General features: G+C 41.8%; 1 protein-coding gene across 1 annotated transcript in view; it reads left to right on the top strand.

The window, feature by feature from the left end:
- The window catches only part of LOC147020885 (B-cadherin-like), a 177,919-nt gene that overhangs the window by 92,401 nt on the left and 61,537 nt on the right, over positions 1–23,981 (top strand). Inside the window, exons 9-11 of the mRNA XM_085896620.1 lie at positions 5,408–5,655; positions 5,800–5,942; positions 16,983–17,234. Of these exons, the coding sequence (XP_085752746.1) occupies positions 5,408–5,655; positions 5,800–5,942; positions 16,983–17,234 (643 nt within the window). The remainder of the gene's footprint in view (positions 1–5,407; positions 5,656–5,799; positions 5,943–16,982; positions 17,235–23,981) is intronic.

Raw genomic sequence — 23,981 nt, 5'->3', positions numbered from 1 at the left:
AGTGACTTTCCCAGGAAAGATCATGGCAGATAGTGAGACCCAGAAGCTTGCAAGAAAGGACTTCTTCCAGAGGATTTTTGAGAAAGTAGCTGGGGGCGGGGGGTGGGTCTAAACGGTCCTTTCGGAGAGACATGGTGAGAGTGTGAGATTTATCTGGATTGAAAGACATGTTCCATGTGTTGGACCAGGTTGTGCTTTTATCCAGATCTGCAGAGAGTGAAGAAGCTGCGGGTTCTCGGTCTAAGGGATGACAGATGGTTCCACAGAGGGTGGAGTCATCAGCAAAGTGATAAATAGGATTTTCCAGAGAGTCAGAGAGATCATTGATGAAGACCAGAAAAATAACAGGGTCCAGAACGCTACCTTGAGGAACTCCAGCCTGGGCAGGAAGAGGGGATAAGAGAACTCCATTTAGGACCACCCTTTGGCTGCAACAGGAGAGGAAGTCTGTGGGCCATGATTGGGGATGGCTTTGGATTCCATAGGAAGAGAGTTTGGTGAGTAGGGCAGGGTGCCAGACCGTGTCAAAAACACGCGATATGTCTCGGGTTATGGCTCTGATTTCATGTCTGGCATTGAGTACCTCCATCCATTGCTGGGAGAGCAGAAGCAGCATATTCAAAGTAGAGTGACCTGGTCTCAAACCAAATTGATGATTGCAAATTAAGCCATTGGAGAAGAGGAAGGATTTAATGTCTGAAGCGATGATGGATTCCATAACCTTGCTGATTATTGGGAGAAGTCTGATTGGTCTGTAGTTGTAGGTATCTGTTTTTGCACATTTTTTATGCAGGGCATTGATGTTTGATGACCTTGAGCAAATGAGAGGGTGAATGGAAGAGAGAGAGAGAGTGTGAGCAAGAGCAGATTAGCAGGTTTTAAGGACACGGGGGCTGATGCTGTCTGGACCGGCTGCAGAATCTGAGTCGAGGTTTGACAGCAAACTCTCCACTTTGTCAGGATAAAAGGACACAGAGTCCAGGGACAGTTTGGTGTGACGGGGTAAGGTGGGTTCAGAAAACGATGGTTTTGGACACAAGATTTCGATGCCAACACCGAGTTTAGGCATTCAGCCTTTTCCCATGCGGTATCAGTAGTGCGGCCATTTGGGGTAAGGGGGTGGGGGGGATGGAGGGGGAGCATACACCAGAAACAGATTTTATTAGATGCCACCAGGATTTGGAGGAGGGAGAGAAGTTTGAGAGATCAGACTTGAGACACGAAAGATGTTGTTTTCTGGCTCTCCTGAGGGTAGACACACACTTGTTCTGAGCTTTATGGAAGAAACTGAGATTGCCTTCAGTTGGATTTGCTTTCCATGAGGCAAAAGCAAGTTGTTTCAGGACAACTGCCTCGCCACACGCTTCAGTGAACCATGGGTGGGAGGAAGGGTGGGACACCTGAAGACGAGAGGGGATAAATCTGTGCATGAGAGAGAGAAAGTTTCTTTGAAAGAATTCCCAGGACAAGGTGATGTTGGAGAAAATAGCGATGGGAGACCAGTCTTGAAGTTTGATGGCTGCTTGGAGGCCCAGCCAGTCAGCCTGAGTGAAATTCCAGATTCGACGGCGCTGAGTTGGTTCTCTAATAACTGCCAGAGAGATGTTTACTTTGACAAGCACGTGGTCAGAAGAACCGATTGGAGCGGAGGAAGAACATTGTTGATGTTTGGCCTCTGTTGTCCGAAAAAAAATTGGTGGTTGAATTCAATGACCAAATATGCAACTCTTCTTCAGATTTCAAATCAATCGGATGAAAATGAAGGATTTTAGAAATTTAGCAAAGTTTTTGACCTTTGGCCTATGGTGACCTTTTGACCTCAAAATAATAGATTTCTTGCTTATGACGAACTCTACCAGGTCAGGAAGTTTCGTGAAGATGGGTTAAAAATTGTGACCTGTAGGTGATTGATATACAGACAGACAGACAGAATGAAAAAAATAATCACTCATTGAGTGACACATTGCGAAACAGGACGGCACTCCTTAGAGCGCATTCCTCTGCCGGACTGAACACTACATTTTGTATCCCACTGAAAGGTCGGATCTGAATCCATTCCTTAACCAAAATCAAATAAAATCTCATCACTTAACCAACCCATCCACTTTGTCTTGTTTTAACTCGTCCACAACTTTTTGACATATCATGCCATACATAGCTTGTGGCCCCATCTCTCAATGGTGAAGAATCATTTTTATAACTCTCGTATCCGGATCTGAATTCGAATCTTCACCAAAACTAAACCAATTAGTCATTGTCCCATACCCAACCCGTCCACAAAGTTTTTTTTTTTTTTTTTTTTTTTGTATACCTTGGTCGAGGCTCGTATGAGAGCTAACACACAACTCACAGCAAGGAGGCATGAGACAAGAGGGGCGGGAGTGGAAGGGACAAAACAGTGGGGAACAGACACATTAGGTGAACTGTGGAAGGGAGAGGGATGGGGATGGGACGGGGAACATGGCGAAGAGAAGATGGACATTTCAGGGACTTTCAGGAAGGAAAGTAGGAGAAATGAAGGAAGTGGGCTTGGGTGGATTATCGGGGGTAGAAAAGATCGAGGATTTGGATGGGGGAAGATAAGAGGTGGTGGTGAACAGCTGTTTTGAAAGCCTGGAGGGAAGAATGGGAAAGAATAGAGTGAGGAAGTTTATTCCAAAGGCGGGAAAAAAGAGGAATGAAAGAGTGAAGATGAGCAGTGATTCGTGATTTTGGTAGTTTTACCAGAAGGGGGTTGTTGGCGGACCTTGAGCGCCCTGTGGAAATGTGGTGGGGACAAATCGCAGAGAGAGCAGAGGGGGGCAAGGCTGGAGAGGAGTCGGTAGAAGACAGAAAGACCACCGACCAACCTGCGGTGATTGAGTGAGAGGCCCAAAGACTCAGCTTCATTGCGGGAGATGCCGATGATCTTAAATGCCCTGGTTTCGACAGCGTGAAGCCGAGAAAGGTGGGAGGCAGGAGCACCAGCCCAGAGGGGAGAGCAGTACTCCATCAGGCTACGGACAAAAGCTTTGTAAGTGGTCAGGAGCTCAAGAGGGCCGAGGAAGGACTTAGCACGACGGAGGATTCCCAGTCGGCGACTGGCTTTTGAGGCGAGGTTGGAAATGTGACTTTCCCAGGAAAGGTCATGGCAGATAGTGAGACCTAGAAGCTTGAAAGAAAAGACTTCTTCCAGAGGATTGTTGAGAAAGTGGATGGGGGGGTTTTGTAAATGGTCCTTTCGAAGAGACATAGTGAGAGTGTGAGATTTGTCTGGATTGAAAGACATGTTCCACGTGTTGGACCAGTTTGTGATTTTATCCAGATCTGCAGTGAGTGAAGAAGCTGCTGCTTGCCGGTCTGAGGGATGACAGATGGTACGGCAGAGGGTGGAGTCGTCGGCAAAGAGAAATAGAGGATTTTCCAGAGAGTCCGAGAGATCATTGATGAAAACCAGAAAAAGAACAGGGCCCAGAACGCTACCTTGAGGAACTCCAGCCTGCACAGGAAGAGGGGATGAAAGAACTCCTTCTAGGGCCACACGTTGACTGCGACAGGAGAGGAAGTCTGTGAGCCATGAGTGGAGATGGCCTTGAATACCATGGGAAGAGAGTTTGGTGAGTAGGGCAGGGTGCCAGACTGTGTCAAAAGCACGTGATATGTCCAGGGATACGGCTCGGATTTCCTGTCTGGCATTGAGGACCTCCATCCATTGATGGGAGAGCAGAAGCAGCATATCCAGGGTAGAGTGACCTGGTCTGAAACCAAATTGATGATTGGAAATCAAGCCATTGGAGAAGAGGAAGGATTTCATATCTGAGGCGATGATGGATTCCATCACCTTGCTGATGATTGGGGAAGGCTGATTGGTCTGTAGATGATCGTTTTTCATTTTCATAGAAGTTTCATTGGAATCCATCCATAACCTTTCGAGATATTGTGCTACATATCATGTTTGGCCCTGTCTCTCAATGGTGAAGAATCACTTTAAAAATTCTCGAATCCAGATTGGGGTATTCACCAAAATCGAATCTAATAGTCATCGTCACACACCCATGTCCACCAAGTTTCATCCGAATCCATCCACAACTTTTTGAGAGATGCAATATCGTTTTTAGCCCCATCTCTCAATGGTAACGAATCAGTTAAAAATTAAATAATTCTCGTATCCAGATCTGGAATCGGATCTTCACCAAAATTGAATCGATTCTTCCAAGTGGCATTTCCAACCTGTCTACAAAGCTTCTGCAGAATCTATCCATAACCTTTTGAAATATTGTGCTTTATATCATTTTTGGCCCTTTCTCTTAATGGTGAAGAATCACTTAAAAAATTCTCAGATCCGAATCCAGATTCGGATCTTCACCAAAGTTGAGCGTTACTCTCCTTGGCTGATCAACTACATACACAAAAAAATTCAGAACCATTGCTTGAAAAATGTGGCCAAAAGTCATGCAACAGAAAACAGATAGACAAATGCTGCAGACCAACATACTTGGCAAAATTTTTTTTGCCAAGTTATAACACATGCAACCAACCAATATACTTGAAAAATCTTTGATTTTCTCAAGTAAGAAACAAACAGGCAGGCAGAATCACAGACGAGACCAACCAATATACTTGTGAATCTTCGATTTTGCAAGTAAGGAACAGCCAGAATGAAAAAAAAAACACTCGGTGACACTTGGCGAAACGGAACGACACTCGGTAGAGCGCATACCTCCGCCAGGCTGAACAGTTTACATTTTGTATCCTACTGATAGGTCGGATCTGAATGCGGACCTTAACCAAAATCGAATTGGCTTGTTCTTGTCACCTGACCAACTCATCCACAACATTTTTTTAATACATCATGCTGGATATAATTTTGGCCCAATCTCTTAACTCCTCGAAGGAGTGCTGACTGGTTTGAGTGGCTGAGTTAGATTGATAGACACTGACATTAACTGAATGTCTGGTGTTGGCTTAAAGGTTAGGCTGGTGGGCTTTTTTTCCAAGGGTCTGAAGCTTAAATCCTGCTTGGCTATTGAATTAATACCAGATGGGGTTGACTCAGCCTGTCATCTTTCCGAGGTTTGCAAAATGAGTACCAGCTTTTTGGGATGATTGAGCCATTCGAGTATCCCGTGTTGGAGTGGCGACCTGTCCAGGATTGTGCTCAATAATTCAGGAGACTGTTTTGACAGCACTGACACTCTGTACAGAGTATGGTCCCGATGGATGGTTGGACATTAACTGAGGTTTATTCTGATAGAATTATCATGACTGATTGACTGAATCACTAATCTTTACAAACAAAGCAACAAACCAACCAGTGAACCAACAATTTCCTGCCTCATTTATCATTCAACCTACATTAAATAACTGGTCACAGAACTAATTATCTGACAAAATAACACAGTGAAACATTGTACCCACCTTCCTACAGGCCATGGACTATGAGAAGGATAAACGTATCACCCTGGTAATCAAAACCGAAAACGTTGTTCCTTTTGCCAAACCATATGAGCATTCATCTTCAGCCACTGTGGCCATCACAATCCTCGATATGCACGCAAGACCTATCTTCTGGCCAAAGGTACAAACGGTGCATCTGGACTCAAGTTCTCCTCTGGGTATGAATCTTGTTCACTTGAATACCCGCTGTACAGAAGAATGTGAGGGCATGGTACTATGGTAAGTTCATGTGCTGGTCTCTTGGTGTTTTAGATCTTACATTTTGTCCTCGAGGTATTTGGCAGCTATTTCATCCATTAATGTATCTTATTTAACTACATATGATGAACCAATGAGATCTGTGACATGTCCTCCTGGCTGTAGGTTTAGTGTGCTGAAGGACCCAGCAGGTGTCGTTACCATTGATCCAAACAGCGGTGTACTTAGAATGGTGTCACCATTCCCTCCAGATACAAGACTTGGACCAAACAATACCTATGCCATTATTGTAGGGGTTGAGAACACAGGTGGGTATAAATATGGAGGGGCTGGAGTTGAGAGTGGTCTCATGGTTATTGAAATTATGGCAGTGAACTAGGTGGTACCCATTAGGTTTCATCTTTAACACTTTTATAGAGGTTTGGTTAGTATTATGCAAAAATTTGCCATCAAATATATGATTGATAAACTGACAATAAAATGACCAGGAATAGACGTTTCGGCACTCATTGATGGTATATGATGGGATAAATCCAATCACTATGAAAACGAATGTTATATATATATATATATATATATATATATATATATATATATATATATATATATATATATATATATATATATATATATATATATATATTTTGTATACCTTGGTCGAGGCTCGTATGAGAGCTAACATACAACTCACAGCAAGGAGGCATGAGACAAGAGGGGCGGGAGTGGAAGGGACAAAACAGTGGGGAACAGACACATTAGGTGAACTGTGGAAGGGAGAGGGATGGGGATGGGACGGGGAACATGGCGAACAGAAGATGGACATTTCAGGGACTTTCAGGAAGGAAAGCAGGAGAAATGAAGGAAGTGGGCTTGGGTGGATTATCGGGGGTAGAAAAGATCGAGGATTTGGATGGGGGAAGATAAGAGGTGGTGGTGAACAGCTGTTTTGAAAGCCTGGAGGGAAGAATGGGAAAGAATAGAGTGAGGAAGTTTATTCCAAAGGCGGGAAAAAGAGGAATGAAAGAGTGAAGATGAGCAGTGATTCGTGATTTTGGTAGTTTTACCAGAAGGGGGTTGTTGGCGGACCTTGAGCGCCCTGTGGAAATGTGGTGGGGACAAATCGCAGAGAGAGCAGGGGGGCAAGGCTGGAGAGGAGTCGGTAGAAGACAGAAAGACCACCGACCAACCTGCGGTGATTGAGTGAGAGGCCCAAAGACTCAGCTTCATTGCGGGAGATGCCGATGATCTTAAATGCCCTGGTTTCGACAGCGTGAAGCCGAGAAAGGTGGGAGGCAGGAGCACCAGCCCAGAGGGGAGAGCAGTACTCCATCAGGCTACGGACAAAAGCTTTGTAAGTGGTCAGGAGCTCAAGAGGGCCGAGGAAGGACTTAGCACGACGGAGGATTCCCAGTCGTCGACTGGCTTTTGAGGCGAGGTTGGAAATGTGACTTTCCCAGGAAAGGTCATGGCAGATAGTGAGACCTAGAAGCTTGAAAGAAAAGACTTCTTCCAGAGGATTGTTGAGAAAGTGGATGGGGGGGTTTTGTAAACGGTCCTTTCGAAGAGACATTGTGAGAGTGTGAGATTTGTCTGGATTGAAAGACATGTTCCACGTGTTGGACCAGTTTGTGATTTTATCCAGATCTGCAGTGAGCGAAGAAGCTGCTGCTTGCCGGTCTGAGGGATGACAGATGGTACGGCAGAGGGTGGAGTCGTCGGCAAAGAGAAATAGAGGATTTTCCAGAGAGTCCGAGAGATCATTGATGAAAACCAGAAAAAGAACAGGGCCCAGAACGCTACCTTGAGGAACTCCAGCCTGCACAGGAAGAGGGGATGAAAGAACTCCATTTAGGGCCACACGTTGACTGCGACAGGAGAGGAAGTCTGCGAGCCATGAGTGGAGATGGCCTTGAATACCATGGGAAGAGAGTTTGGTGAGTAGGGCAGGGTGCCAGACTGTGTCAAAAGCACGTGATATGTCCAGGGATACGGCTCGGATTTCCTGTCTGGCATTGAGGACCTCCATCCATTGATGGGAGAGCAGAAGCAGCATATCCAGGGTAGAGTGACCTGGTCTGAAACCAAATTGATGATTGGAAATCAAGCCATTGGAGAAGAGGAAGGATTTCATATCTGAGGCGATGATGGATTCCATCACCTTGCTGATGATTGGGAGAAGGCTGATTGGTCTGTAGTTACAGGGATCTGTTTTTGCACCTTTTTATGCAGGGCAGTGATGTTAGCAGATTTCCACGCAGATGGCAGATGACCTTGGGCAAATGAGAGGGTGAATAGAACAGAGAGAGGGTGAGCAAGAGCAGAAGAGCAGGCTTTGAGGACACGTGGGCTGATGCCGTCTGGACCGGTTGCAGAATCTGACTCGAGGTTTGAAAGCAAGCTCTCCACCTTGTCAGGAGAAAAGGATACAGAGTCCAGGGACAGTTGGGTGCGACTGGGTAAAGTGGGTAGAGATAGAGATGGGTTTAGGACACAAGATTTAGCTGCAAACACCGAGTTTAGACATTCAGCTTTATCACGTGTGGAATCAGCAGTGCGGCCATTTGAGGTAAGGGAGGGGATGGAGGGGGAACATACACCAGAACAGATTTGATTAAACGCCACCAGGATTTTGAGGAGGGAGAGAGGTTTGAGAGTTCAGACTTGAGATGAGAAAGATGTTGTTTTCTGGCTCTCCTAAGGGTAGATACACACTTGTTCCGAGCTTTGTGGAAAGAACTGAGATTGCCCTCAGTTTGGTTTGCTTTCCATGAGGCAAAGGCAAGTTGTTTCAGGATAACTGCCTCGCCACAAGCTTCAGTAAACCAAGGGCGGGAGGAAGGGTAAGACAACTGCACACGAGAGGGGATAAATCTGTGCATGAGGGAGAGCAAGTTTCTTTGAAAGAATTCCCAGGATGAGTTGATGTTTGAGAAAGTAGTGATAGGAGACCAGTCTGTAAGTTTGATGGCTGCTCGGAGACCCTGCCAGTCGGCTTGAGTGAAATGCCAGACTCGACGGCGGTGAGGTGGTTCTCTGATAACAGCCAGAGAGATGTCCACTTTGACAAGGACGTGGTCAGAAGAACCAATTGGAGCGAAGGAAGAGCAGCAGATATTGTCAGGGAAATTTGTCAAAATCAGATCCAGAAGAGATGGAGTACCATTGGTTGAGATCCGGGTCGGGAAGTTGACCGATTGAGTCAGTCCCAATGAGTCGCAGAAAGCTTTTGCTGAGGTGCCATGGCAGGTGAGAGAGGTACCCACACCTAGCCAACTGGCGTGATGACAATTGAAGTCACCACATAAGAGGAAGAGAGATTTTGAAAGCATATTGTACTTTGTCAATTGTTACCCCATGAAACGAAAAGCGGGGTAAAGCAATTTGTTGATGTCCATTCATGCATCTCTGTCTCATCAGTTTATGATCGAGGAACAACTTATTTCAGTCAAATGTAATATTCAAGTTTTCAAGCAAACACGAAGGGGAATGAAAATCAGTTGTGTCGAAAGGGAGGATTTGACACAGTAATGTGTCCCTTTTCTCAGTCGCAATATTCGCTTGCTTACACTCACTCATATTTCTCCTTTTCAAACTGGAACGCATTGCTTCGTCAAGCACCTCCTTTTCGACACAACATTCCATGCAGGGCTGAGTTTCGCCTTCCTTTCATATGATCATTTATTTTACCAAATTGTGTCGTCAAATCGAGATCCTATAACTATTTGTGTTTTATTTTCGGGAATAACTTAATTTATCAGTTTATAAAAAGGCGGCAATCGCCCGTTAAAACCCCCAACCCCATTTTTTATGAATACTTATACTTTAAACCCAAAAGGTAATGTATTTATTCCATCACTCATTCTGTATCTTTTATCATTAAATGCTGTTAGAGCTTTCTTACTAACAGCCTCTGAAAATATTTCATGTTTATGATCTCTAATAAAATTCATCTCTCGATAAACATCTTTTCTCTTCCAGATACATTCAAGGTAATGTTGAAAGTTTGTGGTCTCTTTTAATACCCTCTTCTTTAGATCTTTAACTTTCTTTTCACATTTTAATTAATTTTACCCTCAAGTTATGTATTTATCAGCAGATGCTTTTGATCTAACACCTACAAAACACTTAGTATCTTTTCAGCTAATTAATCTTTAAATTTACCAATAACCTTTAATTCATATTCGAAAAGAGCAGGTTATTAGGATCATAATTACTTGTATCATAAATATTTTTATCTTCTTTCATATCCTTAGAAACGTAATCTGTAGTTATCTCCAGTATGAAGCTATCCGTATCCATATATAGAAATACAATATTCTCACCATATCTTTTCTTTAGATTATGAAAAAAGTAATCATATAATTCAATACTTTGAAAGACCTAAAACAGATGTTCCCACATAAATCGGTTTATCCATCTTTATACTCTCTTTATTCAAATGAACAGCACAAAAATTATCTGTAAATATTTCTACTCTATTAAAGCTTTTCTTGAATTTTTTTTTTGTATACATTGTCAAAGCTCGTATGAGAGCGAACACACAACGCACAGCAAGGGGAGCATAAGAAAAGAGGGGCGGGAGAGGGAAGGACAAAACAGTGGGGAACAGAGACATTAAGAGATCTATGGAAGGGAGATGGATGGGGTGGGAAACATGGGGTATACAAGATGGACATTACAGCGACTTTCAGGAAGGAAAGCAGGGAATTTGAAGGAGGTGGGTTTGGGGTGGATTAACGGGGGCAGAAAGATTGAGGGTTTTGATGGGGTAAGATAAGAGGTGGTGGTGAATGGCTGTTTTGAAGGCCTGGAGGGAAGAATGGGATTGAACAGAGTGTGGAAGTTTATTCCAAAGGTGGGGAAAAAAAGAGGAATGAAAGAGGGAAAGTGAGCAATGATTCATGATTTTGGTTGTTTTACCAGAAGGGGGTTGTTGTTGGCAGACCTTGAGCACCCTGCAGAAATATGGTGCGGACATATCGCAGACAGAGTGGTGGTGGGGGGGGGGTAAGGTGATACTGGAGAGGAGATGGTCGAAGAAAGAAAGACCACCGACCTGCCTGTGGTGAGAGAGTGAGAGGCCCAAAGACTCAGTATCATCACAGGAGATACGAATGATCCGAAGTGAAATATATTTTTACCCATTTGGGAAAATAAGATAAAATTTTAAAAACCATAAAAATCTTCCAAATTCATTGAGATGTCTAATAGTTGGTTCAAGTGGATGTGAAAAAACCTGTCTACTTTAAAGATGCTCCTTACTCCCAACTTTTTAGATTTTGATAATTTAATAATTTTCACAAAGTCCAGTTTTCAACCCGAATATCAACTACTCTCACAAGGTTTTAATGCGGGTCTTCAAAAAGAAGATATAAATATGACTGGAAGATATAAATATGTTGTTGTGAAACAAGATGAGATACTAAATGATATTTTTCAATCAATAAATGGATGTGAAAGAACAAGCAAGAAGGTTTAAGGATCATCAACAGTTGGTTTCAAAAGTTATAAAACAACAGGAAGACATAAAGAAGAAATGCAGACAGAAACTAACGGATGAAGAAGCATTTGAAAGAAAACGAGAAATTTTTTTAAACACTTTTAAAAACTCCTCAATAAATGGCTACATTTCCTATGATAGAATACACCTCTAAAAACTTCAAATGACAGAGCAAGAACTACAAAACAGAGAATTAGAATATAATGATGAAGGATGATTTCACCAACTGGAATAGATAAATCAACCCCCTGATTATGTTGTGAATGCTCTCCAAAACTTTGAATATTCAACAGATTCAAAAACCAGAGCAGGTCTCTCTCATTCAAACAGAACAACCAGCTATATTCTACCTTGTTAAAGAAAAGGTATTGATATTTTATGATGAATTAAGGTTCTTAAGTTCTGTCTGACCACCTGATAAATTTACCCCTCAACTGATGTTTCTTCTCACAAAAGATGGACATTTAATACATTTTAGCCAAGAATCGAGTTTCAGATTATTTCAATGAACCATTGCATATGGAAAATGAAGATGATAGAGAATATATCGATTTACTAAACTGACTTGATTATGGGGTGAATGTTGCTGGGAGAAGAAAGAAGAATGAAAAGGAGATACACATTTTTGAGGCTTTAAGTAGGCTTGGTTCAGGTGTTCGTTTTTTTCCAAATGACCCATCACAATTAGTTAATGGATTGTTATTGCTCTTAGGTAGTAAGAAGGCTGGAAACAACAATTGTTTTAATTAAGCTTCAGCCATTTTAGACCAGTTAATGAATATAAATATAATTATTAAATGTCAATATAAAGATATTTTATCCCAGGTTAAATGAGTTTAATTCTCTCTCATGATGAAAATGAAAAAAATACCCTCAATTGTAGATGCAAATGAGAATTATTTTTTATTGTTGAAAGATGATAAAGAAGCATTTATATTTTAGATAAGATAATGATAGAATTACTACCATTGAATGTTGGAAGAAAAATAATTTGTATTATCATCTTTTCCAGATTATTTAACAAGTGTGGTGTTTCAGAGAATAAAAAACGAGATTTATAATAATTATATACAGACTTTTGAAAACTTATAAATGAGAAGCACAATTCTTAGTTTTAATTTCACGAGTGATCACACATCTTCGTTCCCATACCCACTACAACTTGACGCAACAAAATTATGTGAGGCATCTTTATTGTCTATGAAAACTTATAATACCTTGTTTAATATCACAGAGAAAAACAAGTTTAGTTATAATTCAGGAAGCGGATACAAAACCATAGCAGTTTTATCTGGAGCATACGAGATTTCTCAAATTTCTTCCAAAATTGCTTGCCTTATGAAAGAACAGGGTGATGAACCAAAAATTATTGTTATAAATATTCAAAAACATACTTCAAAATCAACGATTAAACTTAAAAACAAGTGGTGCCAGGCACAACAAATCCTGCCCATTTAAGGCATAAAGTTATTTTGGGGATCAAATTTAAATTTGATACATCCTTAACCTGAATGTTGATTATAAAGAATAGAAAAAGGAATACTTTAGTCTTAGTTTGAAGTCAATTAAACCATTTTTGACGAAGTTATGAGCGAAAAACGATTTTGACCTTTTCGTGACCTGACCTTGACCTTTGACCTAATTGGACCCAAAAGTTAATGGGGTCGTCCGAGGTTCATTACCCACCTGTGGATACAATTTGACAGTGTTTGAGCCAGCGGTTTTCCCGTAAAGTTGTATTTTCCTAACCTTTTTTGATTTATAATGGAAAATTTGTTATTTTGACCGATGACCATGACCCCCAAAACTTCGGACCCTACCGATCTTCACAAATATGCATTTATCACTCTAGGAATGGGTAGGATTATAAGTGACAAATAGAATATGGTTCACTATAAGCTTAGTTTGAAGTAAATCAGATCATTGTTGACGAAGTTATGAGTGAAAAACGATTTTCATCTTTTCGTGACCTTGACCTTTGATCCAATTGGACCCAAAAGTTAATGGGGTCATGCAAGGTTCATTGCTCACCTGTGGATTAAATTTGATAGTGTTTGCAAAAGCCATTTTGCCATAAAGTTGCTAACAGACAGACAAACAAACAAACAGACAAACAAACCGGACGATTACAATATCCCGCTCCCTCCCTCCGGGGGGCGGGATAATAATTACAATGTTGATTTCACAATTGATAATTCATTTACAGAGTTATTGGGTTTCTCCTCAAAAAATATTGAAACTAATGGAATGTTTTATAGTGATAATGTCATTCAAATATCCTCAGGTATAAATTCAGTGTTAATTCACTGTGATTTGATTGATGGTGCTTATAATGATGGAATAAGAACAAATACAATATTTTCATTCAGCGCATACTCAACCCCAATTGCTCATAAATTCAATATGGAGCTGAAAAATTTGGTTCATCTACCCGTGTCTGGAAAAAACATATACAGAGTAAATTTTAGGAGAACCGACCAAGATAATCGTATGATTTCTTTTGATGGAGAAATTATATCCATCAGAATTCACCTGCGTGAAGTTTTCCAATAAATAAATACAATAAGGAAACATGAGTTGGGAAAATATAAAATAATTACAAGGGATGGGATGCTCCTTTCCCCTTAATTTAAGGGTGAAGGTATGTGTTTTGGTTGAGGCTACTATGAACCTAATAGACAACGCAGTGCAGGACATCAATTTAGAGATAAAGGAGATGGGATAATTGATACTCTCATTGGTGTAGGTTCAAAAAACATAAAGACCTAATTGGTTCAACTGCTTCTGCCATGGAAAATGTAGCGGGTGCTAGAAAGAGTATAAAAGTTGCCCAAAAGGAATCCCATAAATTGCAAGCAATAAAAGAAATTAAGAAAGGCAAAACTCAATTGTCTCCCTAAGAATTACAGAAAATAATTCAAATACTTGGATCAGGTTTACAAAAATTTTAACATCTTTTTTTTAACGAAATAAATACAAATATGGACGCAATTGATAGTATTTATGGTTTGTATGACACCATTATCATCTCGAACTCTACTAAAAAGAAGACGACTTTGACGTAAATGCTATAACAGGAACAGACTGGAATACAAATGGAACAAAAAGTTTTGAAATAAACAATCAACAAACTTATTTGAATCTCGCCGATAGTTTCTTGTTGTGTAAATCTTCATTCACTAAGGCTGCTCAAAACACAAACACTACACTCGTAAATGATTTCTTTTGGAAAATGTTTGATAGTGTTCATTTATTTTTTGGAACACAAGAAGTTGAAGCAGTTGATTATGTCTCTGCTACATCTGAGATGATGAAATTTACACTATATTAATTTCATGATAGAATGGGTAAGTGTGCTGTCGAAGGTTTTATTCCTGATATGACAACGGGAACAAATGCAGACCCCAGTTATAGTCAAAGAAAAGGAATGTATATCGTTTTACCAGATTGGCAACATGTTGTGAATGACTCAGCACTCCATGGAACTTCAAAATAGTCCCACTGAAGGTTGTGAAATGCATTAGTTTCATAACCAACCATCATGTTGTTTGGTTCATTTTTAATGCTGGAAGGAAAAAACAAGCTGTGTAAAATTAACACCAACTTGTCTCTGCTTATAAAAGTTTGTGAACAAGTTTATCTCTTACCTCTCATATAACTTATCTAAGGTATTTAAGTCAATCTTTGTTCTGTTCTCTTCCCAGCTCGGAGGAAACTTAAAGGATGCGATAGGTCGTCAAAACGCTTCATCAATTCATGATGTAGTTCCCTTCAAACTGATTGACATTCTGAAAGAGTTTCATTCATATTCTGTCATTCTCCATGATATTCATTGGCTTGATTTTCAACATCAGCCATCAACTTTGTCATTGGGGAGAGCTGGAAGTAAAAACAATAATTATTTATCACATAATGATTTAGTTCTGTGTAAAACAACATATAATTAATCAGTTTAAACATAACTTATCTATCCTCTTGTGAACATGAGTGAAAATAATCTACAAAGTCGAAAAACTCCTCCACTGATATCCGCTGAATGAAGCAAGCCAAACTTTGGGTTGCAATAAATAAGACAAGTTGATGACATCACAGAAATGAGAGAACAATGGTTTGCCTGTGAAATTCAGGTGTGTCTCTCAAACATTGTTCGTAGGATTAAATGTTTCAAAATAATGTTTGAGTCAGAGAGTTTGGTATTTTTTTCCTCAGGCAAGGGAAAACGTGTAAAAACTGGTTTCTCGAGTGATACATTGTCACGCAGGTTGAATCACATAAAAAAACTGATTGAAGATATTTATGATACAAGTAATTATGATCCCAATAACCTGCCCTTTCAAATATGAATAAAAATGTTATTTGTAAATTTAAAGATGAATTAGGTAAGAAGATATGAAGGGAATTTGTAGTTGTAGAATGTAGATCAAAGGCATGTGCTCATAAATACTTAACAAGAGTGTTAAATGAATTCAAATGTGCAAAGAAACTTAAAGGTCTAAAGAAGAGTGTATTGAAAGAGACCATGAACTTTCAACATAACCTTGAATGTATATGGAAGAGAAAATATGTTTATAGAGAGATGAATCTTATTAGAAATTACAAACATGAAATATTCTTAGAGACTGTTAGTAAGAAAGCTATCACAGCATTTGATGATAAAATATATATAATTAATGTGATGGAATAAATACATTACATTATGGGTTTAAAGTAGAAGTATTAATAAAAATGGGTTGGGGGAGTTAATGGGCTACTGCCGCCTATTTTTTAACTGATGAATTTATTTATTTATCTAACCCGAAAATAAAACACAAATAAATATTTATAGGATCTCTATTTCATGATACAATTTGGTGAAAGAAATGATCATATGAAAGGAGATGAAGCCCAGCCCTGCAGGGAAACTCTTGTCGAAAGGGAGGTGTATGACAAAGTAATGTGTTCCAGTTTGAAAAGGAGAAATATGAGAAAGCATAAGCGAGTGAATATTGTGACTTTTAGAAATGGGGCACATTACTCCGTCAAACCCTCCCTTTCGACACGACTTAAGTCTATCATTTTACTGTACTTTGGCTCTGAATTCATCCCAACTGCACATGCACAGAGAGAAGAAGGAGATAATATTTTTCATTTGTTTGCCTGTCTCGCAGTCAAACAAAATTGAAAATCATTTCAAGCAGGAAGCTTACATTTTTAAGGACATCAGAAAGGACACAAACAACAGGCATTAAGAACAACTGTATCATGTTAAATAAGGTGGTGTAAAAGTTGCTGCATCAATGGAGGTAAATGTTTTTTTTCTCCAACCTTTAAAATCTTTATTTCATTTCAATTTCATTATATACTTGAACACTGGAGACCACTAATTGCCTTCTTGCCACTTTCAAAACTCTTCCATTCAGCAGTACTTGGACAAAATATTTCCACATTTTACATCATCTTGACCAATGAAATTTGTTGCTCGCAGACCCTTTCCTTGTCCTTGTTTCTCAAGACTGCCTGGGGTAACGTGTTCTATCAACTCTCTAGTCCCAAAAGAGGCCTGCGCTTCCTGATCATGCTATTTTGCTTCACCGACGGTTTGGGTGAATCGATTACTCTTGGAGGATTAAGTTAGTAATCATCCTGAGTTTGGTAACCGTAGTATTAGCATGCACGTAGAATACAAACAATGTTCAACTGCTTCGGTGTGGATTTATGCAAATTATATGTTGGTCATTAGTTCTTGGGGCGAGCCTCCAGTGTCATTGTTAATTGCCTTGATTGTGTTTATCGGGAGGTTGAGTCCACAGACAAAAATATTGAGAACAATGATATAATATATCCATTGAACTAAAGCGTTTTTCTCTAGAGGCAAATCCACCATTTACTTCGACTGGTACGATACTCTTGGCGACACGAAGATCAAATCAACAAGGTGCTTACCTGCTCCACACTTCCTTCTGTCATGATGGGCACGCTTGGCCAAACAGTTCCTACTCTCTGGCGGTTCTTCTGGTTGGCGAGGATCCTGACCCTCTTTTGAATTTCTTCCCTCTCTCCTTTACATTGGCCAGAAAGCCTCCTTCAAATCCTTCTTCATGGAAGATTCAACAGGTCAATGGTGAGGTTGAAATCATCGATGCACCTTGTGTTTCACTTGATGTTTTTTTTTTCAGTTGTTTGATCTCACTATCTTAGACCTTTGCTTTTGATTGACCTTTTGTCTCTATCCCTCCAGCAGTGTCTTTTAAGTTTGATCCTTATATTACCCCAGAGACAGTAAAACATACAAGAAAATATATAAACAGAAAAGGTTATTACCCTTGACAGAGGAGAGGGTATTGCATTTGGGTCCATTTGTTACTTACGAAATCTAAAGATTTTGTAAGTATATTGATGACTTCTGTCATCTGTTTGTGTGTGTGTGTGTGTGTGTGTGTGTGTGTGTGTGTGTGTGTGTGTGTGTGTGTGTGTGTGTGTGTGTGTGTGTGTGTGTGTGTGTGTGTGTGTGTGCTTGTTTGTAGGCACGATAACTTGAGAACGGAAGAAGCCACCAATGTCAAATTACACCATGCGATTCAGGAGGGTGAAGGCTAGCGCTAATTAGATTTTGGTCAAAATCGGTCAAAGGTCAAGGTCACAGTGAGGTCAAACATTTGATTTTTGATGGTTTGGTACAGAATCATCGTAGAAACTTCTGGTTTGCGGCGCTACCTTCTCCAGAGACAGCTTTTATTAGACAAGGTCAGAGGTCAAGTTGACGATTTTGTAAGTACCAGTCTATGACAGCTTGTTACTTACGAAATCAAAAGATTTCGTAAGTATATTGATCACATCCGTTTCTGTTTGTTTGTTTGTGTGTTTGTTTGTGTGTTTGTTTGTTTGTTTGTTTGTAGGCACAATAACTCGAGAACGGAAGAAGCTACCAATGTCAAATTACACCACGTGATTCAGGAGGGTGATGGCAAGCAATGATTAGATTTTGGTCAAAATCGGTCAAAGGTCAAGGTCACAGTGAGGTCAAACATAATTCAGTAAATTAATGTGGAGAAATGGAGTATTTTTGCTTCGCTCGACGTTACGAGTTCGTTTTAACTTCGATTTTAATTTTGTCTTCGGTTTTTGCGATCGCTTAGGATGCTTAAAACTCGGTTGTCGAAATTCTGGTAAAAATCGGATGTTTTAGAGACGTTTTAAGATTGTATAAAAAAATATTTCACTCGACGCGTCACGGGTCGTCCCATGATGCAGTTCGCTCGAACAGACGTGTCGTTGAGTCAAGTTAAAGTTTTCCGTGTGTGCTGACGGTGTTTTCGATAAAGATGGTGTTTAAAAGTCATTTTTTATCCCAATAAAGGTTATCGTCGCATACCTGACTCACTCAGCCGTCAGATTATGTAAAGATTGTTGGTGGATGGCCGAATATTACGGTTTTGTGACTTTGATAAAATAATATTGAATAATTGCGTGGAGAAATGGAGATTTTTGCTTTGCTCGACATTACGAGTTCGTTTTAACTTCGATTTTAATTTTGTTTCGGTTTTTGTGATCGCTTAGGATGCTTAAAACTCGGTTGTCGAAATTCTGGTAAAAATCGGATGTTTTGGAGACGTTTTAAGATTTTATAAAAAATATTGCACTCGACGCGTCACGGGTCATCACGTGATGCAGTGCGCTCGAGCAGACGCATCGTTGAGTCACGTAAAGGTTTTCCGTGTGCGTGCTGATGGTGTTTTCGATAAAGATGGTGTTTAAAAGTCATTTTTTATCCCAATAAAGGTTATCGTCGCATGCCTGACTCGCTAAGCCGTCGGATTATGTAAAGATTGTTGGTGGATGGCCGAATAATACGGTTTTGTGACTTTGATAAAATAATATAAAATAATTGCGTGGAGAGATGGAGATTTTTGCTTCGGTCAACGTTACGATTTTTGATGGTTTGGTACAGAATCATCGGAGAAACTTCTGGTTTGCGTCGCTACCTTCTCGAGAGACAACTTTTATTAGACAAGGTCAGAGGTCAAGTTGACGATTTCGTAAGTACCAGTCTATGACTGCTTGTTTATTTGTTTGTCCACAAAGAACATGAGTAGGTGTATTAATTACATTTGACCCAAATATACCTTAAAACCCTTTAAGACACCCAAAACCTCGAAATCTTAATACCCCAAAGACCCTTAATACCTCTTCAGACCCTTTATACCCATAGTGCCCTGAACACCCTTTAGACCCCTGAGAGCCTTAAGATCTCTGAGACCCTTGAGAACCCGAAGACACTGTTTTTTTTTGTATACATTGTCAAGCCTCATATGAGAGCTAACACACAACGCACAGCAAGGGGGGCATGAGACAAGAGGGGCGGAAGAGGGAAGGACAAAACAGTGGGGAACAGAGACATAAGGAGATCTGTGAAAACGAGAGGGATGGGGCAGGGAACCCAAGACATTACAGGGATTTTCACGAAGGAAAGCAGGGAATTTGATGGAGGTGGGTTTGGAGTGGATTAACGGGGGAAGAAAAGATTGAGGTTTTGGATGGGGGAAGATAAGAAGTGGTGGTGAATGGCTGTTTCGAAGGCCTGGAGGGAAGAATGGGATTGAAGAGAGTGTGGGAGTTTATTACAAAGGTGGGGAAAAACAGGAATGAAAGAGTGAAGGTGAGCAGTGATTCGTGATTTTTGTAGTTTCACTAAAAGGGGTTTGCTGGTGGACCTTGAGTGCCCTACGGAAATATGGGGGGGGGGACATATCGCAGACAGAGCAGGGCGGGCGAGACCGGAGACAAGACGGTGGAAGACAGGAAGACCACCGACCTGCCTACGGTGAGATAGTGAGAGGCCCAAAGACTCAGCCTCACCGCGGGAGATACCAATGATCCTAAATGCCTTGGTTTCCACAACGTGAAGCCAAGAAAGGTGAGAGGCATGAGCACAAGCCCAGAGGGAAGAGCAGTACTCCATCAGGCTGTGGACGAAAGCTTTTTATATGGTCAGGAGCTCAGGTGGGCCGAGAAAGGACTTTGAATGATGGAGGATTCCCAGTCGGCGACTGGCTTTGGAGGCCAGGTTGGAAATGTGGCTTTCCCAGGAAAGATCATGGCAGATAGTGAGACGCAGAAGCTTGAATGAAAGGACTTCTACCAGTGGATTGTTGAGAAAGTAGATGGGGGGGGGGATCCAACCAGTCCTTTTGGAGAGACATAATGAGAGTGTGAGATTTCTCAGGATTGAAAGACATGTTCCACGTGTTGGACCAGTTTTTGATTTTACCCAGATCTGCAGAGAGGGAAGAAGGTGCTGCTTGCCGGTCTGAGGGACGACAGATGATAAGGAAGAGGGTGGAGTCATAAGCAAAGAGATAAAGAGGATTTTGCAGAGAGTCGGAGAGATCATTGATGAAAACAAGAAAATTAACAGGGTCCAGAATGCTGCATTGAAGAACTCAAGCCTGGACAGGAAGAGAGGGTGAAAGAACTCCATTTAGGGCCACACGTTGGCTGCAACAGGGGAAGAAGTCTGTGACCCATGAGTGGAGATGGCCTTGGATTCCATAGGAAGAGAGTTTGGTGAGCAGGGCAGGGTGCCAGACCATGTCAAAAGCACGCGATATTTCTCGGGATATGGCTTTGATTTCATATCTGGAATTGAGGACCTCCATCCATTGTTGGGAGAGCAGAAGCAGCATATCCAGGGTAGAGTGACATGATCTGAAACCAAATTGATTATCACAAATCAAACCATTGGAGAAGAGGAAGGATTTAATGTCTGAAGCGAAGATTGATTTCATAACCTTGCTGATGATAGGGAGAAGGCTGATTGGTTTGCAGTTGAAGGGATCTGTTTTTGCACCTTTTTATGCAGTGTGGTAATGTTTACTGATTTCCAAGCAGATGGCAGATGACCTTGAGCAAATGAGAGGGTGAATAGAACAGAGAGAGGGTGAGCAAGAGCATATTTTGAGGAGGAGCAGGTTTTATGAGCAGCAAGAGTAGAGGAGCAGGTTCTTAGGACACGTGGGCTGATGCCGTCTGGACCGGTTGCAGAATCTGAGTCGAGGCTTGACAGCAAGCCCTCCAATTTGTCAGGAGAAAAAGACACAGAGTCCAGGGACAGTTGGGTGCGACTGGCTAATCCACACAAATCTCACACTCTCACTATGTCTCTTCGAAAGGACCGTTTACAAAACCCCCCCATCCACTTTCTCAACAATCCTCTGGAAGAAGTCTTTTCTTTCAAGCTTCTGGGTCTCACTATCTGCCATGACCTTTCCTGGGAAAGTCACATTTCCAACCTTGCCTCAAAAGCCAGTCGCCGACTGGGAATCCTCCGTCGTGCAAAGTCCTTCCTCGGCCCTCTTGAGCTCCTGACTACTTACAAAGCTTTTGTCCGTAGCTTGATGGAGTACTGCTCTCCCCTCTGGGCTGGTGCTCCTGCCTCCCACCTTTCTCGACTTCACGCTGTCGAAACCAGGGCTTTTAAGATCATTGGCATCTCCCGCAATGAAACTGAGTCTTTGGGCCTCTCACTCAATCACCGCAGGTTGGTCGGTGGTCTTTCTGTCTTCTACCGACTCCTCTCCAGCCTTGCCCCCCCTGCTCTCTCTGCGATTTGTCCCAACCACATTTCCACAGGGCGCTCAAGGTCCGCCAACAACCCCCTTCTGGTAAAACTACCAAAATCACGAATCACTGCTCATCTTCACTCTTTCATTCCTCTTTTTTCCCGCCTTTGGAATAAACTTCCTCACTCTATTCTTTCCCATTCTTCCCTCCAGGCTTTCAAAACAGCTGTTCACCACTACCTCTTATCTTCCCCCATCCAAATCCTCGATCTTTTCTACCCCCGATAATCCACCCAAGCCCACTTCCTTCAATTCTCCTGCTTTCCTTCCTGAAAGTCCCTGTAATGTCCATCTTCTCCTCGCCATGTTCCCCGTCCCATCCCCATCCCTCTCCCTTCCACAGTTCACCTGTGTCTGTTCCCCAATGTTTTGTCCCTTCCACTCCCGCCCCTCTTGTCTCATGCCTCCTTGCTATGAGTTGTGTGTTAGCTCTCATACGAGCCTCGACCAAGGTATACAAAAACAAACAAAAAAAAAAGGTGGGTACAGAAAGCTATGGGTTTCAGACACAAGATTTCGATGCAAACACCGAGTTTAGGCATTCAGCCTTTTCACGTGCGGTATCAGTAGTGCGGTCATTTGAGGTAAGGGAGGGGATGGAGTGGGAACATACACCAGAAACAGATTTAATTAAACGCCACCAGGATTTGGAGGAAGGCGAGAGTTTTGAGAGTTTAGGCTTGAGATGAGAAAGATGTTGTTTTCTGGCTCTCTGATGGTAGACACACACTTGTTCCGAGCTTTATGGAAGGAACTGAGATTACCCTCAGTTGGGTTTGCTTTCCATGAGGCAAAGCAAAGTTTTTTCAGGACAACTTCCTCGTCACAAGTTTCAGTGACCCATGGGTGGGAGGAAGGGTAGGACTACTGATGACGAGAGGGGATAAATCTGTGCATGAACGAGAGCAAGTTTCTTTGAAAGAATTCCCAGGATGAGTTGATGTTAGAGAATGTCGCGATGGAAGACCAGTCTGGAAGTTTGATGGCTGCTTGGAGACCCTGCCAGTCGGCCCGAGTGAAATGTCAGACTCGACGTCGCTGAGGAGGTTCTCTCATAACAGCCAGAGATGTCCACTATGACAAGCACGTGGTCAGATGAACCGATTGGAGTGAAGGAAGAACAGCAGATATTTTCAGGGAAATTGGTCAAAATTAGATCCAGAAGAGGTAGAGCACCGTTGGTTGTGATCCGGGTCGGGATGTTGACCAATTGAGTCAGTCCCAATGAGTGGCAGAAGTCTTTTGCTGAAGTGCCATGACAGGTGAGAGAGGTATCCACACCCAGCCAACTGGCGTCTTTGATGAGGAATAGAGTCCAGCCAAGTGAGGAATAGGAGGAATAGAGTATTTGATGAAGAGAGCAACTCCTCCACCAGGACAAGGCTCAGGTCTGTCATACCAGAGGAGGGAGTAACCAGGGAGAGATACTTGGGAGTCAGAGACACCTTGAGGGAGAAAAGTTTCTGTTCGGCAGATTATGTCTCCTTTGTCAGTGGCAACCTGAATGGAAAGATCTCTGAGTTTTGAGTGAAGGCCCTGGATATTTGAAGTCCACACTGTACATGAAGGGGTAGTGGAGGAAGCTTTGGGTGCAGGGGATGGGATGGGAGCGGGAGGTAGGACAAGGGAGGAGGGGGGGGAGGTAAGGAGAGTTGTTGAAACAGTGTGGGGGATTGCTGGAGAGCTATGGGAGGGGATGGATGAGGGGGAGAATAGGCTCTGTGGTGCTGTGTTGAGGTACAGTACAGTGGGGAGTAATAAGAGGGCGGCAGAAGGCAGTTGAGGATTTGAGGAGGTTGAGTAATAAGATGGAGATGAGAGGGCAGGGGAAGGTGGCAGCTTTGTGTATGTGAGGGGGGAGGAAACTTTGAGAAGGGTGAGTGAGGGGGATGAATGGTGGTAGAAGGTTGAGTGGGGAGAGTTGAGGGAGAAAGGTGAGGGGGGAGTTTTTGAGAAAGGTGAGAGGGAAGCTTGGAGGGAGAAGAGTGTGATGGTTGCTTTGAGAGGAAGGGATGAGAGGGGTGAATTGTCACAGAAGTTGGAAAAAAGGAATGGTTGATGGAAAGCAAACAAGCATAGCAAACTGGGTTTTTAAAAAACTTTTAGTTTGGAAATGCAATAATTCTTGAGGCATGCAATAAGGGCGAATTACGAAACGTTGTAACAGTTGGACTTTTGTGACAAGGTCTGAAGGAAAGGTCGAATTGAGAGCAGTCTGTTGAAATAGAAAAATAGTTGTCAATTGTGAT

This window comes from Eptatretus burgeri, chromosome 9 (genome assembly GCF_056783735.1).
Source record: "Eptatretus burgeri isolate ZD-2024b chromosome 9, Ebu_testis_v1, whole genome shotgun sequence".
Lineage (NCBI taxonomy): Eukaryota > Metazoa > Chordata > Myxini > Myxiniformes > Myxinidae > Eptatretus > Eptatretus burgeri.
This window is presented reverse-complemented; position numbering and strand designations above follow the sequence as displayed.